The sequence below is a fragment of the Hippoglossus stenolepis genome, chromosome 5, assembly GCF_022539355.2.
Source record: "Hippoglossus stenolepis isolate QCI-W04-F060 chromosome 5, HSTE1.2, whole genome shotgun sequence".
Classification (NCBI taxonomy): Eukaryota; Metazoa; Chordata; class Actinopteri; order Pleuronectiformes; family Pleuronectidae; genus Hippoglossus; species Hippoglossus stenolepis.
The window spans coordinates 13,614,642-13,631,044 of NC_061487.1; the positions used below are offsets into that span (position 1 = coordinate 13,614,642).

A 16,403-nucleotide genomic window follows, 5' to 3' on the forward strand; every position below is an offset into this window, starting at 1 on the left:
CCCCATCCAAAAACTCATATACCCACATACCCCCATACTCACATACCCCCATACCCACATACCCCCATACCCACATACCCACAAACCCATAAACCCATAAACACATTCATGACAAAATGTCGACTTGGTAGTCAGAACGCCACTAGAATTTTTGGCCAAAAATGAAGAAAAAAAAACGTTTTTGTGAAGAATCTCTTAACAAGTTATAAATTAAAACTTTATTTAATTTATAACTTGTTAAGAGATTCTTCACAAAAACGTCTAGTTCATTATAAAACAAATCGTGTTATTATACTCATAATAAATGCTAATGCTCATAAAAGTGTTGCTGTTAGAGTGAGACTTTCATTCATCTTTGGTGCATTCATCTTTATTAAAGGTCCAGTGTGTAAGATTTAGGTGAAAGGGATCTATTGGCAGAAAATAATCCTAGTGATGTTTTCAATTATCTAAATTGTATGAATTGTTGTTTTCTTTACCCTAGAGTGGACCATTTATATTTAAATACTTTATATTTACATCGAAATCAGGTCCTCTCTATGGAGGATGCCATGTTTTACAGTAGCCCAGACTGGGCAAACTAAACACCTTTTGAGTTTTTATACCAACTTTCAGTTATGTAGATTGATCAAAGACCAATGTCTGTGGTCCAAAGGAACTTCACTAGAAGTTCCTTTTTGAAGTTCCTTTTTGAACCACAGACCAATGCCTGTGGTTCAAAGGAACTTCTAGTGAAGTTCCTTTGGACCACAGACATTGGAATTCTACAATTCCTGAACCCTATAAAGGGGTCTGTCACTTAATTTGATCATTTCACTTCTGCTGCAGGAGAGAGTGAGACGTGCTTTCACGACCGCTGTGCTTTTGGAAAAACTTTGGAGAAATACCTAAACTGATTTCCGTTGTTGTCTGACTGAGGCAAAGAAGTGGGTCATGGATCGCAGGTCCAGAAAAAGATCCTTCTCTGAATTCCTGCAGTTGGGCCTCCGTAAGAGAAGACCAGGAACCTTCTCCCCAGAGAGAAAGAGGTTCAAAGTCTGCAGAGAGGAGGGAAGTCCATGTCCTGAGCGCATCCAGAGGCTATGCTCAAGACCCTTAAAAAGGCCCTTCACTGAGGTTGCTGAGGACAATGAAAGTCCTCAAGAGATCCCTTCCAAAAGGATGAGGATGACCACTGATGAAGATGCTCCTCGCACCTCTGCAGTGGATCCTGCACCTGTGGTCACTGTCACCATTGGCATAGTGGCGAGTAGATAATGAGATAATTTTCTTTGAAAAGTCAAAGAAACAAGGGGATTTATATGGAATTTACAGCAGAATTAACAGTCAACACCAGGCAAAATGTTTTTGTTGTATAGTAACTACAGCATTGTTTTTTCTTGTTACAAAGAACAACAGTGATTGCAACTTATTTAACATAATTTATTTATCTTTATTTCTATTTCATTTATTTATTATTCAACATTATCTTGTTTTCTATTCAAATTCCAGGCGTTCCCTGTCACTGAAGAGGTCACAGAGACAGAAAAGGTCTCGCTCAGTAAAACCTGGATCATTGGATCCAACTACATCCGCCGTAAACGTGAGATTACTGAGGACATCGAGGCTCCTCGCACCTCTGCAGTGGATCCTGCACCTGTGGTCACTGTCACCATTAACATAGTGGCAAGTAGATAATGAGAGAATTTTCTTTGAAAAGCCAAAGAAACAAGGGGATTTATATGGAATTTACAGCAGAATTAACAGTCAACACCAGGCAAAATGTTTTTGTTGTATAGTAACTACAGCATTGTTTTTTCTTGTTACAAAGAACAACAGTGATTGCAACTTATTTAACATAATTTATTTATCTTTATTTCTATTTCATTTATTTATTATTCAACATTATCTTGTTTTCTATTCAAATTCCAGGAGTTCCCTGTCACTGAAGAGGTCACAGAGACAGAAAAGGTCTCGCTCAGTAAAACCTGGATCATTGGGTCCAACTACATCCGCCGTAAACGTGAGATTACTGAGGACATCGAGGCTCCTCGCACCTCTGCAGTGGATCCTGCACCTGTGGTCAGGGTCCAGAGGAAGAGAAGCCTCGATGTCCTCAGTAATCGCAGGTCCAGAAAAAGTTCCTTCTCTAAACTCCTGCAGTTGGCCCTCCGCAAGAGAAGACTAGAAACCTTCTCCAGAGAGAGAAAGAGGTTAAGAGTCTGCAGAGAGGAGGGAAGTCCATGTCCTGAGCACATCCAGAGGCTATGCTCAAGACACATAAAAAGGCCCTTCACTGAGATTGCTGAGGACATTGAAAGTCCTCAAGAGATCTCTTCCAAAAGGATGAGGATGACCACTGATGAAGAGGCTCCTCGCACCTCTGCAGTGGATCCTGCAACTGTGGTCAGGGTCCAGAGGAAGAGAAGCCTCGATGTCCTCAGTAACCGTGAGATTACTGAGGACATCGAGGCTCCTTGCACCTCTGCAGTGCATCCTGCACCTGTGGTCAGGGTCCAGAGGAAGAGAAGCCTCGATGTCTTCAGTAACCGTGAGATTACTGAGGACATCGAGGCTCCTTGCACCTCTGCAGTGGATCCTGCACCTGTGGTCAGGGTCCAGAGGAAGAGAAGCCTCGATGTCCTCCGTAACCGTGAGATTACTGAGGACATTGAGGCTCCTTGCACCTCTGCAGTGGATCCTGCACCTGTGGTCAGGGTCCAGAGGAAGATATGGAACAACTCCTATTCAAAGGTAACTTGTATTTAGTTATTTGTTCCTCTTAAGTCAAAGAAAAAAGGTGAATTGTAAAGAATTTACAGCAGAATTAACAGTCAATACCAGGCAAAAGGTTTTTGTTGTATATGAACTACAGCATTGTATTTTCTTGTTACAAAGAAACATTGATTGCAACTTATTTAACATTATTTATTAATTAATTATTTTAATTTTAACATTATCTTGTTTTCTATTCAAATCAAAGATGTTCCCTGTCGCTGAAAAGGAGGTCAGAGAGACAGAAAAAGTCTTGCTCAAAAAGATCTGGATCATCGGATCCAGCTACATCCACCGTGGGGAGAAAGCTGCCTTTGACTGTTTCGGCGAGAACTTTGGACTCAAGGCCAAAGTGCAATGGTTTGGCAAAGGAGGCCTGCAGTGGACTGGTGTCCTTCCTCGCTTTTACAGCGAACTGTCCATGCAGGGTCCCCCAGATATCTTGGTCATCCACGCCGGGGGCAACGATCTGGGACTCACGCCAGCCCAGCAACTTGCAGCTGCAATGAGAGGGGGTTTGATAAAGCTCCACAAAACGTTCCCCAACATGAAAATCCTGTTCTCCTGCATCAATGAGCGGCAAGCGTGGCGCTACGGTGAAGCAAGGATCATCGAGAGGGACAGGAGGACTGTCAACCAGATGATGACCGAGGCTGTTCACCAGTTTGGAGGTGAAGTGATACATCATCCACTCCTGAGGTTTTTCAAGAAAAAACTCTATCTACCTGACGGAGTGCACTTCACCCCGGAAGGAAACCATATCTTTCTGTCAGCGATGCATGGAGTCCTGAGGAAGATGCTTCTCCTACAAAGACTCTCACTGACTCCTCCTCCCTGTGAGAAAGTTGTTCAATGTGAAAAGAGAGTTCGAATATTCATATGACTTGTAACCTGGATCACAGGATAATGGCCGCCATGTCAATAAGCTGAATTGTATTTAATTATTTTATTTGGGTTATTGGTAAATTGTAAATGGACTGTAATTATTTAGCACTTTTCCAGTCTTAGAGACCACTCAAATATTTACAGTACAAGTTACTTTCATCCATTCACACACACTCATTCATCACTTTACAAAGACAAAACAGCTAAATAACTATATTTACAACATTGATGAGAAAAGGTGGTGCCTTACATGACCGGAGAGGTGTATCAATGTTACACCTCTCAGACAGGATCCGACACCATTGATTAATAACTAAATACATGATCATAAGTTTGCCACCTAAATCCTCCCAATAAAAAACGGAACAAATGAATGTGAACGAGTTCAGTTTTGGAACTCTGAACTTACTTCCAATTTTTTTAAATTGAACTATGAACTAGTTCTTTTTAAGTGTGAACTGGCACAGCACTGCCCACCACATATCCAGCCAGCACCCACCCACACACAGTACCTAGCCACATTCCACACCAAAATTGAATGGGTTCTTCCCTAACCTATACCACATCCTTCCACAGGGGAAATCTGTTCATTTGTTTTTGTGTATTCTTGCTTACAAACCAACCAATAAACCATCAAACAAAGAGACAGGGGTGAAAACATAACCTCCTTGGGTAAGCGTTTCAACACCTGTCCCACAGTGATCCAATCTCCTCCACTCTGAGTTAAACACCAAAGAATGAAACAAACCCGTGAGTCGACAAGCAAATCATGGGGCACAGTGGTAACTGAGCGGTTTAAGACACTGACCACACTGTGTAATCTCTTTATCCCTGGTTTGAGTTCAGCCATGGACCTGAGTTGCCCTCATCCCCTCCATCAGTCTCTGTTCATTTCCTGTCAGCGCTCTACTCCTGCAACTCTAATAAAGGAAAATAATAAAATCAAAACAAGCCCTGATCTGATTGCAGAGAACCCACAGATTGAAAAATGGCTCCTGTTCGCTCTTTATTTTCGTCTCGATAAGATTTTACTTGAAAACACAGGTCAAATCTGCTGGCTTGCACTTTGCTCACAGAGAGTAGATGTTGTGACAGAGAAGTGCGTTACTCACTCACATGTCTGGTTAACTTTCCATGGTTGAACATGTTGTCGAGCGGAAAATATAAAATCTATTAACTGTCTCTACTAGAGGTGGTGGAAGGTCCTTATTGTCACACCCCAAAGGAGCATAATTATATGAACACATCCATTTTATTTCATCTACCTGCTTTATTTTATTTCTCATTATATTGCTGTATTGTTGCATTTTATTCATATTTTGACTGCATTGTTAAGCACCTTGTATTTGCAACTACTAGTGCAACTATATGAATAAACCCTGATTTGATTTGAATGAATCTATCCTTATCCAGTGCAGCAGACAACCACCAAGTTTATGTCATTCTCTATGGAGAGTAGGGAACCAATAAAACCTTTTGTATTTAGCCCAGATTCAACACTCACCGACCAACCACACAACCCTGCTCAGGTTTTCTGCTGCTCCTTTGTCTGGTCGCTGTGTGTCCCAGCACATCAGGTGTCCCAAAGAAGACAGCAGAGGAGTACACTGCTATTCCGGACCTCCCCACCTTGAGGACTTCATATCCGCGGCTGGACGAAGCTGAGGACGGTGGAGAGGAAGAAATCTGGACACTGTGAAGTCCTTCCAAAGCATCCATGTGTCTCTTTCAGGCAAAGACGTCTGTCTGGACCTAAAATACAGAAAGGAAAAAGTTACATACTGCAGCTTAAAATCACATGAAAAAAAGCTTAACAAACCTCCAGAGGACAGAATGTGACATTGAGCCTGGGTATTTCAAGTAATGAATTGAGTTTTAAAATGTTGTTGCCATTGTCATGTGAAATTAATAAGTGAAAGAAATGCTTTTGAACTGTATTGGTTGTTCTATCTCAAATTTACTCAAAAATACAAAGGTACCTTTCCTTATTGTTACAACTCGATCCTTATTGTCAGGTATTGTTTTGTTATTTTGTTATTAAGTTTTCTATTTTTATTATATCTGTAAAATATGAGAGGGATCATGAGAAAGATCAAATCTGTGAAGAATAATCTTTGAATGATGAAAAGATAAAAGTTTCTCTTAACAAACTTGCACAGGGGACAACAAAAGACTTCCAGAGGAAAATATGTGACCTCCACACTGTTTAAACTGTATCACACACTTGAATTGAATTCTTTGCAGGCTTTGCCCTGCTTAAGGAATTTGTGTCTTTGAGATATGCAGTGTAAACATAAGTTAAATGGTACCTTGCAAGTATCACACATGTGGACTTGGAAAGAGTTAAAAAAAAAAAAAACATGATAAACTCACCACAGTTTTCACAGCAGATCCCCAATTGTCTCCAGAGCATCCAGAATCTGAAAGGCACAGTTTTTAATAATCTCTACATGCAGAGTTGAGCTGAGTCCGCACTTCGCCCTGCTGCTGATGGTCTGGTTCCACAGTAAGGGTTAATCACTAACACTTTCTGACCAGTAACAACTCAGCTGTGCACATTTCTACCAAGGGGGCGGAAGCCCCCACACACACGGTTTCACCTGATCAAAAGTTCAATATCGTCAAATACTGAAAGAAGTTTCAAATGGAAAATAATCAGGTTTTAGTGAAATCCAAAAATTACAAAATGCTCAAAAGTGTCATTAAGCAGCTGAGAGAGATTACATCTGTGTCAAACTCACTGAAGTGAGGTTTTTATAAAGTCATACTTCCTAAATCTGAACACAACTCTGCAGTAATGCCTTTCACCAACCTATTTGTGGCCGTGAGGCCGCTGTGCTGTCCTCAGATTTGTTCAGATTACCAGGACCTGGCCTCACAATGCATCTTTGTTGCAGAAACAGATTAACACATCAAGTGACCGGAGGTGTAGGAGTCCCCCGCTCTCTTTTTTTCTCTCCTGTTTTCCCTTCTCAAACATTCTCCCCCGGGAACGCTGCCGACACACATCTCAAGCCCCGGCGAGCACGATGGCCAGACGTTTTCATATGCAGTGGTATGTAACCACAACTGTCTTCTGTTTGAGTCAGTACATTTGACCTTTTGTGACCCTGGAATATTGTGTTTGTCTGTTGTAACCCTGAAAACACTTCTTCAGACGTAGCGGTGTTTCATAGATGTATAAAATATTAGGACAATGTCCTTTTGAATGATTATTTGATTGTGGAGAAATTGAAAGGTCAATTTCAGTCGATTTAATATAGGTTAATAAAAACTGAACTCAGTGTCAATCCAGATGTGTGGATCCAAATATATTGATAACAGCATAAGTAGAAAACACATGTGAAATAACTGACCCTCCTGTTTTTGTTTTCTTAATCATTTTAGATATCTGACCACACTGGCCTCCAGGTTGATCGCTGACATTGCTGGTGGTTTCCTTCATGTCAGGCCTCAGTCAGCCAGCAGGCCGGCCAGCGAGCAGCAGCGATGACAGTCACGTACTCCCGCAGGGTTGCTGATGCAGGTCTGGGAACCTTCTTTCACCTGCTCCTGCGATGGAAAGGCAGCATCTACAAACTGCTCTACAGAGAGCTGATCATCTTCACACTGCTCTACTACTTCTTCAGTGTTGTTTATAGGTACTCACTCGAGAGAAAAATACAAATGTAATATTTCATGTCTGCGGGGAGAGTGAATATTATTCAGATATCAACATATCAACATATTTGATATTGATATTTAATAGCTGAGTTGAAAAATGCTCTTTGTCAGTGCTCTCTGGTGGACAAACAATGTAAAACTGTTTTTCTATTCATCTTGAACAATTTCTGTTCTGTAATTTAACGCTACTTATTGGCTGATGGACTCACGCAATATACTATTGATAAGCCAATATCTGCTATATATATATTTATGCCTGGACTGATTTGTCAGATTTAATTTTGATATTGTTTAACAGTATTCATACAACATGAAAGGTTTTAGAGCTGTGTTATAAAAATGACGGTTATTATACCACATTATGGCAGTGTGACAGCCATGGCAAGTGGATTCGAACTGGACAAAATGTAGAGTAAATCTTAGGATAACAGCATACTGCTGCCCTAATGACAAAAATATATTTAGAAATAAAAATGTAAATATTAAAATTATTTAGAAAATTCTATTCTGTTTTTAATCATTGTAACATTTTAATGAAATTAATTTCTATTATGAAGAGAGGAAACGTTTTCTTGTTTTAATGAGATGTGTTGATAAATGATGTTATACAAGAAATTAAATTAAATTTGGTATTTTGTATCAACAAGAAATATATGTCAGATAAATACAAAAATATGATATAACATGAAAAGGATCTTGTTAAAACAAGAACAAGTTGAACGTTATTTGGAGAAACAGGGATTTTTTTGACCATGGTTGGTTGCTTCTGTACCTTATGAAGAAAAGGTGTATTAGACCATAAAGTGTGGCACTAGTTCTTTTTACAGGTCTCTCAGTTATTTAATCTGTCACAGACTCATGCAGATGTTTTGTTCTCCAGGTTTGTGTTGAGTGATGAGCAGAAGAGGCTGTTTGAGAAGCTGGCGATATACTGTGACCGCTACGCAGAGCTCATTCCTGTCTCCTTTGTGCTGGGTGAGTCGGAGCTGAGTGGTTTTTCTCTCTCAAATTTGAATGCTAATCCAAACATGTGCAAGCCATCACAATGCAGGCCGTCATTAATTCCATCATTTTAAAATTCCTTATCCAGGCTTCTATGTGACCTTGGTCGTGTCCCGTTGGTGGGGCCAGTTTGAAAATGTCCCCTGGCCGGACCGCCTGACAGCATTGGTGGGAGGTCATGTTCGTGGAGCCGATGAGGCCTCCAGGCTGACCCGCCGGACTCTGATGCGATACGCCAACCTGTCCGGTGTCCTCATCTACCGCTCTGTCAGCACAGCCGTCTACAAGAGGTTTCCCACCGTGCAGCACCTGGTGCAGGCAGGTACGACTTGCTGATGAAACACTGAAACTCACTGTTCAATTCCTCCCTAGTCTCATCCTATACAACACAAACACATCACAAAGCTGCTGGCCCTGCTCCTACGGAGTCTTGAAGCCACTAAGGTTCTAAAACTCATCACTGCTGCGCAACCAAGACGGTCCAAGAAAATAAAATCCTTATCTTAGTCTTTCTCATTGGAAGTATTTTCTGTAACTAAGAGACCAGAGTCAACAATCTGCTTTCCAGTATGTGTGAAAAGTTACATGATATATGCTTTCAGATGTGTGAGTATGGACAGGGATAGTTAGGATGCAGAGCTGCAATGCTTGTGTGGACGTGATCGTTTTAGTTAAAAACACTGTTTTAAAACGCAGGCATAGTAATATGGATGTCGCCTCAGTCGCCCTCTAATGTGGTTGAACTGTTTGTGTGATACAAAGTAATATATGGTGGTGCAACAGCTGAGAATAAGAAGTGAGGAAACACACAGAAAGCAACTTCTTTTATGCTTTCTCTGCTGATATCATCTTGGCCTTTATCTCCACACTGCGTCTGTCTTTCAGGATTGATGACGCCCGAGGAGCTGAGGCACCTGGAGGACTTGCCCTCTCCTCATAACAAGTTCTGGGTTCCCTGTATGTGGTTCGTCAGTCTGGCTCTGAGAGCTCGGTCTGAGGGTCGCATCAACAACGACGTGGCGCTCACAGCCATCCTCACTGTAGGTGTCCGTGTCAGTCTCTCCTCAGGCCTAAGGAGCCTGAATGTCTTCGTTTGTGAGAAAATATTGGCTCAGAAACATTTGTCTTTAAATCACTTCTGTATGTCCTGTTTTCTCCTCTGTGCAGGAATTGAATAGTTTACGGGCAAAGTGCATGAAGCTGTACGGTTATGACTGGATCAGCCTGCCTCTCGTCTATACTCAGGTTCTGTTGATACTGTGTGCTGCAACTACACAAATAGATTTAGGAGTTTTCATTTTGTGCAATGATTATGTACCAGAGCAATAAATGATTGTGATGCAGAGCCAGAAATAGACCACTGGTTTCTGCTACACAATATGATTGTGTTCTTACAGTTCTTACATCATCATGTACATTGAATTATTAACTCTGTTTAATCGAATTCGATGTTTAACCAAAAAAGCTATAAAATTATGAAGGACAAAACAGACATAAGTATAAATAAATACAGAAATGAAGAAATACAGAAATAGCATTTTTCTTGACAAACTGTTTTTATTTCATTATATTTCATGAATTTAATTATTTACAAATTTGTGAATTTATTTATACTTTACGTCATTTTTTTCCCCTTCATATAAAACAACTCTTCTAGAGTTTTCATCACACAGACCAAAACCAAACATCACCACACTTCCAGAACTGACATGAGTTGTTTAATTAGGTGGCGACAGTGGCCGTCTACAGTTTCTTCCTGGCTTGTCTGATTGGTCGTCAGTTCCTGGACCCAGCTCAGGGTTACCCGGGTCACGATCTGGACTTCTACCTGCCTGTGTTCACCCTGCTGCAGTTTTTCTTCTACGTTGGTTGGCTGAAGGTGAAGACTGTTTGCGTGATCCCATCACAGTGAAACGTTATCAATCTTTTCCACCACTGAGCTGTGTCATTGAGGTCTTTTTTCTTCTCGTCGTCTCAGGTGGCGGAGCAGCTCATAAATCCTTTTGGTGAAGACGACGATGACTTTGAAACCAACTGGCTTGTTGATCGCAATTTACAGGTTTGGGTCTAAAACATAGACTGTATACAAAGATGGATGATCCAAAGGTTTTCCAAAAGTGAAGCCAAAGTGTCCCCCCTGGTGGCTGGTCGCAGTGTAGGCCATAAATCCTGCTTCCTCCATGTTAGTGGACGGGACCTGGGCCAAACTAAAACATCTAAATACATGTCAATGACATTTTCTCAAAGATGGTTTCTGTCATTTTAGTTCTTATCACACTGATGTATGTCCAATTTTAGTACATTTGCTTTATTATTCGTTAACTTAGACTTAATTAAACTGACTCATGATTGGTCACACACCTGTATCGGCGGGACCATGATACCACGGCTCCACCCCCCTGATCACAACTGCGCAGACTCTGGCTTCAAATCAGATCTTTAACACAAGATGGCGGCATTTATATCCAGAACGTTTGGCTCCATAGGAGAAGTGGAGATGTGTCGTTTATCTTTATTTAGTCAAAACACAACTATTTGATATTTGCTTTCCATCGATTGTAGACAGTGTTTGTCTTATTCTACCTGCCGTGGTTTTTCCCAGGTGTCCTTGCTGTCTGTGGATGAGATGTACGACAGCTTGCCGCTAGTTGAGAGGGACATGTACTGGAATGAGTCTGAGCCTCAGCCTCCCTACACCACTGCCAGTGCTGAACACCGCAAACCCTCATTCATGGGCTCGGCTCTGGATATCAGGTTCAGTAACGTTTTTATTTCCTGTCAGATTAAAAATACTGAAATAATCTGTCATGTAACCATGTGTGTAATCTGAACCAGTGTTCCCAAGGAGGAGATGGAGTTTCAGTCCAATCTGGAGCAGATCAAGGAACACGAAGAAGCCAACTACTCCACCCCACTGCTCGGAGGGTTGGGTCGTCTCCTCGGCGTCCAGTCCCCTAACTTTCCTCGCTCCACTCGGGTGTCTTTACTCCGCCGCCGCCCTGGAGCTCCACTGAGCCGCTTCCCTCTTTACCTACAGCCAGAAGCTCCATCAACACCAGGTCAAGTCCGCCAGCCTTTGAACCAAGAGCGAGATCCGGACTATGCCTTCTCCAGCATGCCCCTGTATGAGAGACCAGGTTTCTACAGCTGCCCACAAACACCCATCCACTGCGTCCCCCCTGCTGTGCCTCGCCCTCGACCTGCCCGGAGAGCCCAAAACGAGTGGGATCGCAGCTGCAGCTCCCTGGCCCATCCAATGGCGGGCTCACAGATGCTGCCCCCTGACACCCCCGGCCATGTCCCCCAACCTCCGTCCTCTGCTTTCCCCTGGTTGAGTGAAGATGGCGAGAGTGCCCCGACCTTCTCCTTCCCCGACTCTCCACCTGAACTCTGCCCAATATCTAAACTCAGACCAGGACACGGCCTGCTGTCTCGCCGGCCTCCCCCTCCTCGCCTTAATCTGGAATACCTCCCCATGTCCGACAGCCAGCCTGGACCCGCGAGTGCTCGGGCTGCAGGAAGCGGAGGAGAACGGGTGTTCTCGTTCAATTCTCCCCCTCGAACAGCCGCGATAAACCCCAGTAATCCCAACAGCAGCTCTAGCAGCATTAATGCAACAAGCACCAACAGCGCTGGCACGACGGGAAGTCTCTGCAACGGTACAAGTCACACTAATTTTAGTAACCATGGGAACTTCAGCGCCAGCACGAGGGCAAGCAACGGAGGCAACAATGGTGGGCTCAGCAGCAACATGAGCCCTGTCTCCACATCAGCGTCATCGCAGCAAGAAACCAACCAGCAACACTCGCCCAATGATTCAGGAATCTCACTGGCTGAAGGGGACCTGCTGGGCGTTCTGGTGGATGGCGGCGTGAAAAAGGCGGCAGGAGGGCGGGAACAGGACTGAGAAAAGACGGTGTGACGGTGTTTCTGTATCACATGTGGGATTTAAAATATTTCACCCACATGCACACACAGGTCCTGACCTATGTTCCGTCTGAAATCTTGAGCCCCACACAAGACTGAAAAGCATTTGTCGAGTTAACACTGGGTTAATCTCTACTTCCGGACAAACTGTTACAGAACAATTAACTTGCTTGTGATGCAAATAGCACCGTCCACATGTGAAGGAAAAATAAGAAGTACTTTGCAGTTTTCAGGCAGGAAACCAATGTGTGTGTATACTCTTTAACTCTTGTAGTCATATTAATGTTTCCATCAGTGTACTCTTTAAATATTCCTTTTCATGTTTATTCTTTTGTCATTTTTCAATAAAAGAATAAAACCTTACTTTTTTTGCAAACTCTATTATCCTATTATTCGAGGAGTGTATGTTTACAACTCATATTATATATATATATATATTATATAAAGCGCCTGCAGAGAGAAGCAGTCTGTCCAACTAAGAGAAAACTGAGAAAATATTTACATCGATTTAACCCGTTTTGCCAAATCAGAGCCTCCAGATAACATTTTATATAATTCAAAGAATTAATGTGTTAACAGTATTTGCAGTAAGGATGTGGTGAACATAATGTGACAGGAGTGAGTAACGTTTCCAAGGTTCATAAAATAAGAGGCACAGTCTTTGTGAGGACATGAGCTGTGAACAGTTAAACCAACTGTTCTATCTGAACTCAGCCATTTCAAGGAAGGTGTATGTATCAAGTGTTTCAAATACAAAAAAACAAATAAGGAAATTTCCATCTTCTAGAGTGGCTTAGACTGATATCTACACAGGGACCAGCTCCTTTGCCACTGAGCCCTCCATGTTGCATCTCCATGTTTATCATTAGCCCAGAACAGACAAACCAAACACTGGCTCCAGAGAAGCTGGATTCTCCAACTCTTTGAGGACATGAGGAACACAGGGGAGGGGTGTTCAGTTGATTGCAATCTGCAGCTTCACCACTAGCAGCCACTAATCCTACACACTGGTCCTTTAAATTGTTGTTATGGCCACAACATGTTGGATGCAAAATATATAAATAGAACACACAAATGCATAAATGTAAAGCTTGTTCAGTCTTTATTCTTACAAAACACTCCTGGACTAGTTTGTAATCCTGAATGTAACAGGGAGTGAGGGAAGCAGCAGTCCAGGTTACACAGAGATCTATGGCTTTTCCAAACATACATTATGTAGTACATTTCAGGGTTTGGGGCAGGTTGGCATGCAGAGGTGAGCAGGACGATCAGTGTAGTGTAGCATTGTGGTTTAGGTGCTTTCTTCAGCCATGGTGTGTTTGTCAAAGAGGTACTCGGCCATGCCATTCTGAGGGGCTCCCATGCGGCGCAGATTTGAGATCCAGTCGGCAAGCTGTTTGATGGATTTCACCTGCTCGTCCAGAAAATGGGTTTCTATGAAGTCACACATCTGTGGGAAATACATGACAGAACATTCACGTCAGAAGCAGAGAATCGGCTCTTCTGCAGACATCACATTTTGTGTTTTCCAAAATTTCATTTGGCTTTTATGTCTTTTCAGTATTTAACAGTCGATACCATTTAGTGTTCTCAATCTCTGACTTCTACTAGGGCCTTAGGTCCCACAACATGAGGAACACACACACACACAACGGGAACATGACGCAGCTGCATCCTCTATCCTTTCGACCTTAGTCTGCTGCTTACATGAGGGTCATTGTGTTCCGACGCCATTTTCTGCAGGTCCAGGAGAGATTGGTTTACACTTTTCTCCAGCTGCAGGGCGCAATCCAAAGCCTCCAGGCCGCTCCCCCACTCATCTCTATCAGGTTTCTGAGACACACATAAATAATTCAAGACAAATCAATAATCGTGATGTGTATTTTTATTTTATTTTTTACAAAACAACTAACTAATGAATAACTTTTTCATATACTGGCACTTGCAGCTTATTAAACAAACACTAAGAAACAGTGACACTAAAAGGCCTTTGTGGTGAAAGATTGACCTTGTGAATCTAATTACCCTGCTGTGAAAAAAAAAAAAGTAATTACGGTGCAGTTTAAGTAGAAAAGAATCCAACCTTGACGTCCTGCAGAAAGATCCTGCCTCCCCTCTTGTTCTGCAGACTCATCAGCTTCTCTGCGTGCTCACGCTCTTCTGTGGACTGTGTGCGGAAGAACGTGGCAAAGTTTGGCAGGGATTTATCATCCCTATCAAAGTAATACGCCTAAGGATCGACACAGGGAAAGACGAGAGAACTTAGTTTTCATCACAAACGTCACCGAGCAGAATTGATGCGCATTCAATTCCTTGCTTGAACACATTTCTTTTGAAAAAGAGAAAATCTGCACAACTAAAGCTCCCATTACCATCAAAAGATTTTTTTACTGGATATGCGTGTTGTTTCCATTTTTTGTATTATAATTTCTTACCATTGAGAGGTAAACATAGGAGGCATACATCTCCAGGTTTATCTGTCTGTTAATGGCTGCCTCGCAGTCCTGGTGGAAGTTTTGTCGGATTTGCGAACTCATTTCTGTAAAAATAACAACAACGAATAAATGGGTCAGGTCAAATTTAGGGCAGATCATAATTGGACAGGTACATTTTGCAAGTAAAACAAGCAAAGACCAGGACAGGTACTAGAAACCCAGCTGCTGCAGAATGAGTTTTATCATGAACTACAGAAAGCTGACACTGCCTGATGATGCTGTTCTCCTGCACCATCGCTGCCAACATCACCGGACACATTTCACTTCTCACCAAACTTCAGCACTTTAATGGAAACATGCACATTGGTGAATTCACTTGTGGTGTGGTAACTGTGGTGCAATATTTAAACAGTCAGCTCTCCTTAAATATAAAAGAGGACAGTTCCTCACTTTCACATGCCCTTGGGATTTCTGCCCAGACTCTGATGCAGTGAGTGCAATTACAGAACATTTATTACATTAAAATGATGTAGTTCACATGCAGCAGTATCTCAGGGGAGTTCACCTCAGTGAAAGAAAGTGATACTCCAGGGTAACTGCAATGGGACACCGCCCAGTTCTGGAGCATTGGCCACTTTAAGGGAGACATACTGTCTTCATGTCAAGGTGAGTATGCAATGACTGAAAATAACACTAGTTATAATTATGAGACACTGCTACCTCTCTAAATATTTATAATAATATTAGTACTATATTATTTAGCACCTTTCAAAAAACACAGTTACAAATTAAAACTTTAAGAGAAACAATTAAAAAGAGTCAAAAAGCAAACAATGAGAAACAATTAAAACCAATTTGAAGATTACACCGCAATAGAGCAGATGCAGAAATAAACCAAAATAAAATGGATGAAGTAGGAAATAATACAAATGAACTCTGCTTCACTGTTGTCTTCTATATACATCTGACACATGTTTCTCATCTTACTAAAGGAGACGTGATGGCGGCTAACTCAGCACAAGCTAACAGATTAGCTTTTACCAGTGATGAGACCGATTCGCTGAGCATGTATTGTACACAGCACCGCTAGCTAACTGCTAACTCCATCAACACATCAACACAACCTGCAGCAGCTCATTCATCCACACAACACAACACAACACAACACAACACGAGCAGAGGATCCTACCTGGTGTGTTGATCGGGGGCTGCTCACACAAACACGTGTAGAAATGTGATGTGTTCGATGCTCCACAGACATCAGCGGACCTGTGGACCAGCGGGGTGTCATGAACGTGTGTAAACGGTGGATGAAGCCACGCCCTCACATTTCACTGATGCCCGCGTTGCCAGGTTTGACTAAAACAGGGAACAAGAGTCTAGAAAACTCTGTTATTGTATAAACCTTATGTGTTTGGGATTCTGTCAAATTAATCTTTAATAAAAAGTAAAAGATGCAAACTTTTGAAAGAAACGAGATTCCTAACGTGAGCTACAAATTCAGCCTCATTAGGGCCCGAGCACCTCCGGTGGGAGGCCCTATTGTATTTCGAAGGATTTGTATTTCCCTTTTGGGGGTTTTTCAGGGCCTAGACATGCTCAAATTGTTACCAAAGTTTGCAGGGAATTCAAAACCCCAAAAAGTAATTGTATTCTGGAGTAATTTGAAATGGGCGTGGAAAAATGGCTCAACAGCGCCATCTAAGGAAAAGCCCCTCAGTTAGCTTTCACCGATCT

At 42.2% G+C, this 16,403-nt stretch overlaps 2 protein-coding genes across 2 annotated transcripts; one reads left to right on the forward strand and one right to left on the reverse strand.

The window, feature by feature from the left end:
* The first annotated feature begins 6,586 nt into the window (after nucleotides 1–6,586).
* On the forward strand, nucleotides 6,587–12,594 carry best1 (bestrophin 1). The gene is made up of 10 exons (XM_035157131.2): nucleotides 6,587–6,694; nucleotides 7,027–7,280; nucleotides 8,183–8,277; nucleotides 8,393–8,626; nucleotides 9,190–9,344; nucleotides 9,472–9,549; nucleotides 10,031–10,183; nucleotides 10,283–10,363; nucleotides 10,907–11,058; nucleotides 11,140–12,594. Exons 2-10 carry the CDS (start codon nucleotides 7,129–7,131, stop codon nucleotides 12,209–12,211), a joined length of 2,172 nt encoding a protein of 723 aa, XP_035013022.1. The 5' UTR covers nucleotides 6,587–6,694; nucleotides 7,027–7,128; the 3' UTR covers nucleotides 12,212–12,594.
* Nucleotides 12,595–13,316: 722 nt separating this feature from the next.
* On the reverse strand, nucleotides 13,317–16,006 carry fth1b (ferritin, heavy polypeptide 1b). The gene is made up of 5 exons (XM_035157132.2): nucleotides 15,856–16,006; nucleotides 14,667–14,770; nucleotides 14,315–14,461; nucleotides 13,939–14,064; nucleotides 13,317–13,681 (listed from the first exon to the last, which is right to left on the reverse strand). The coding sequence occupies exons 2-5, from the start codon at nucleotides 14,766–14,768 to the stop codon at nucleotides 13,523–13,525; spliced, it is 534 nt and encodes a 177-aa protein (XP_035013023.1). The 5' UTR covers nucleotides 14,769–14,770; nucleotides 15,856–16,006; the 3' UTR covers nucleotides 13,317–13,522.
* Nucleotides 16,007–16,403: the final 397 nt, after the last annotated feature.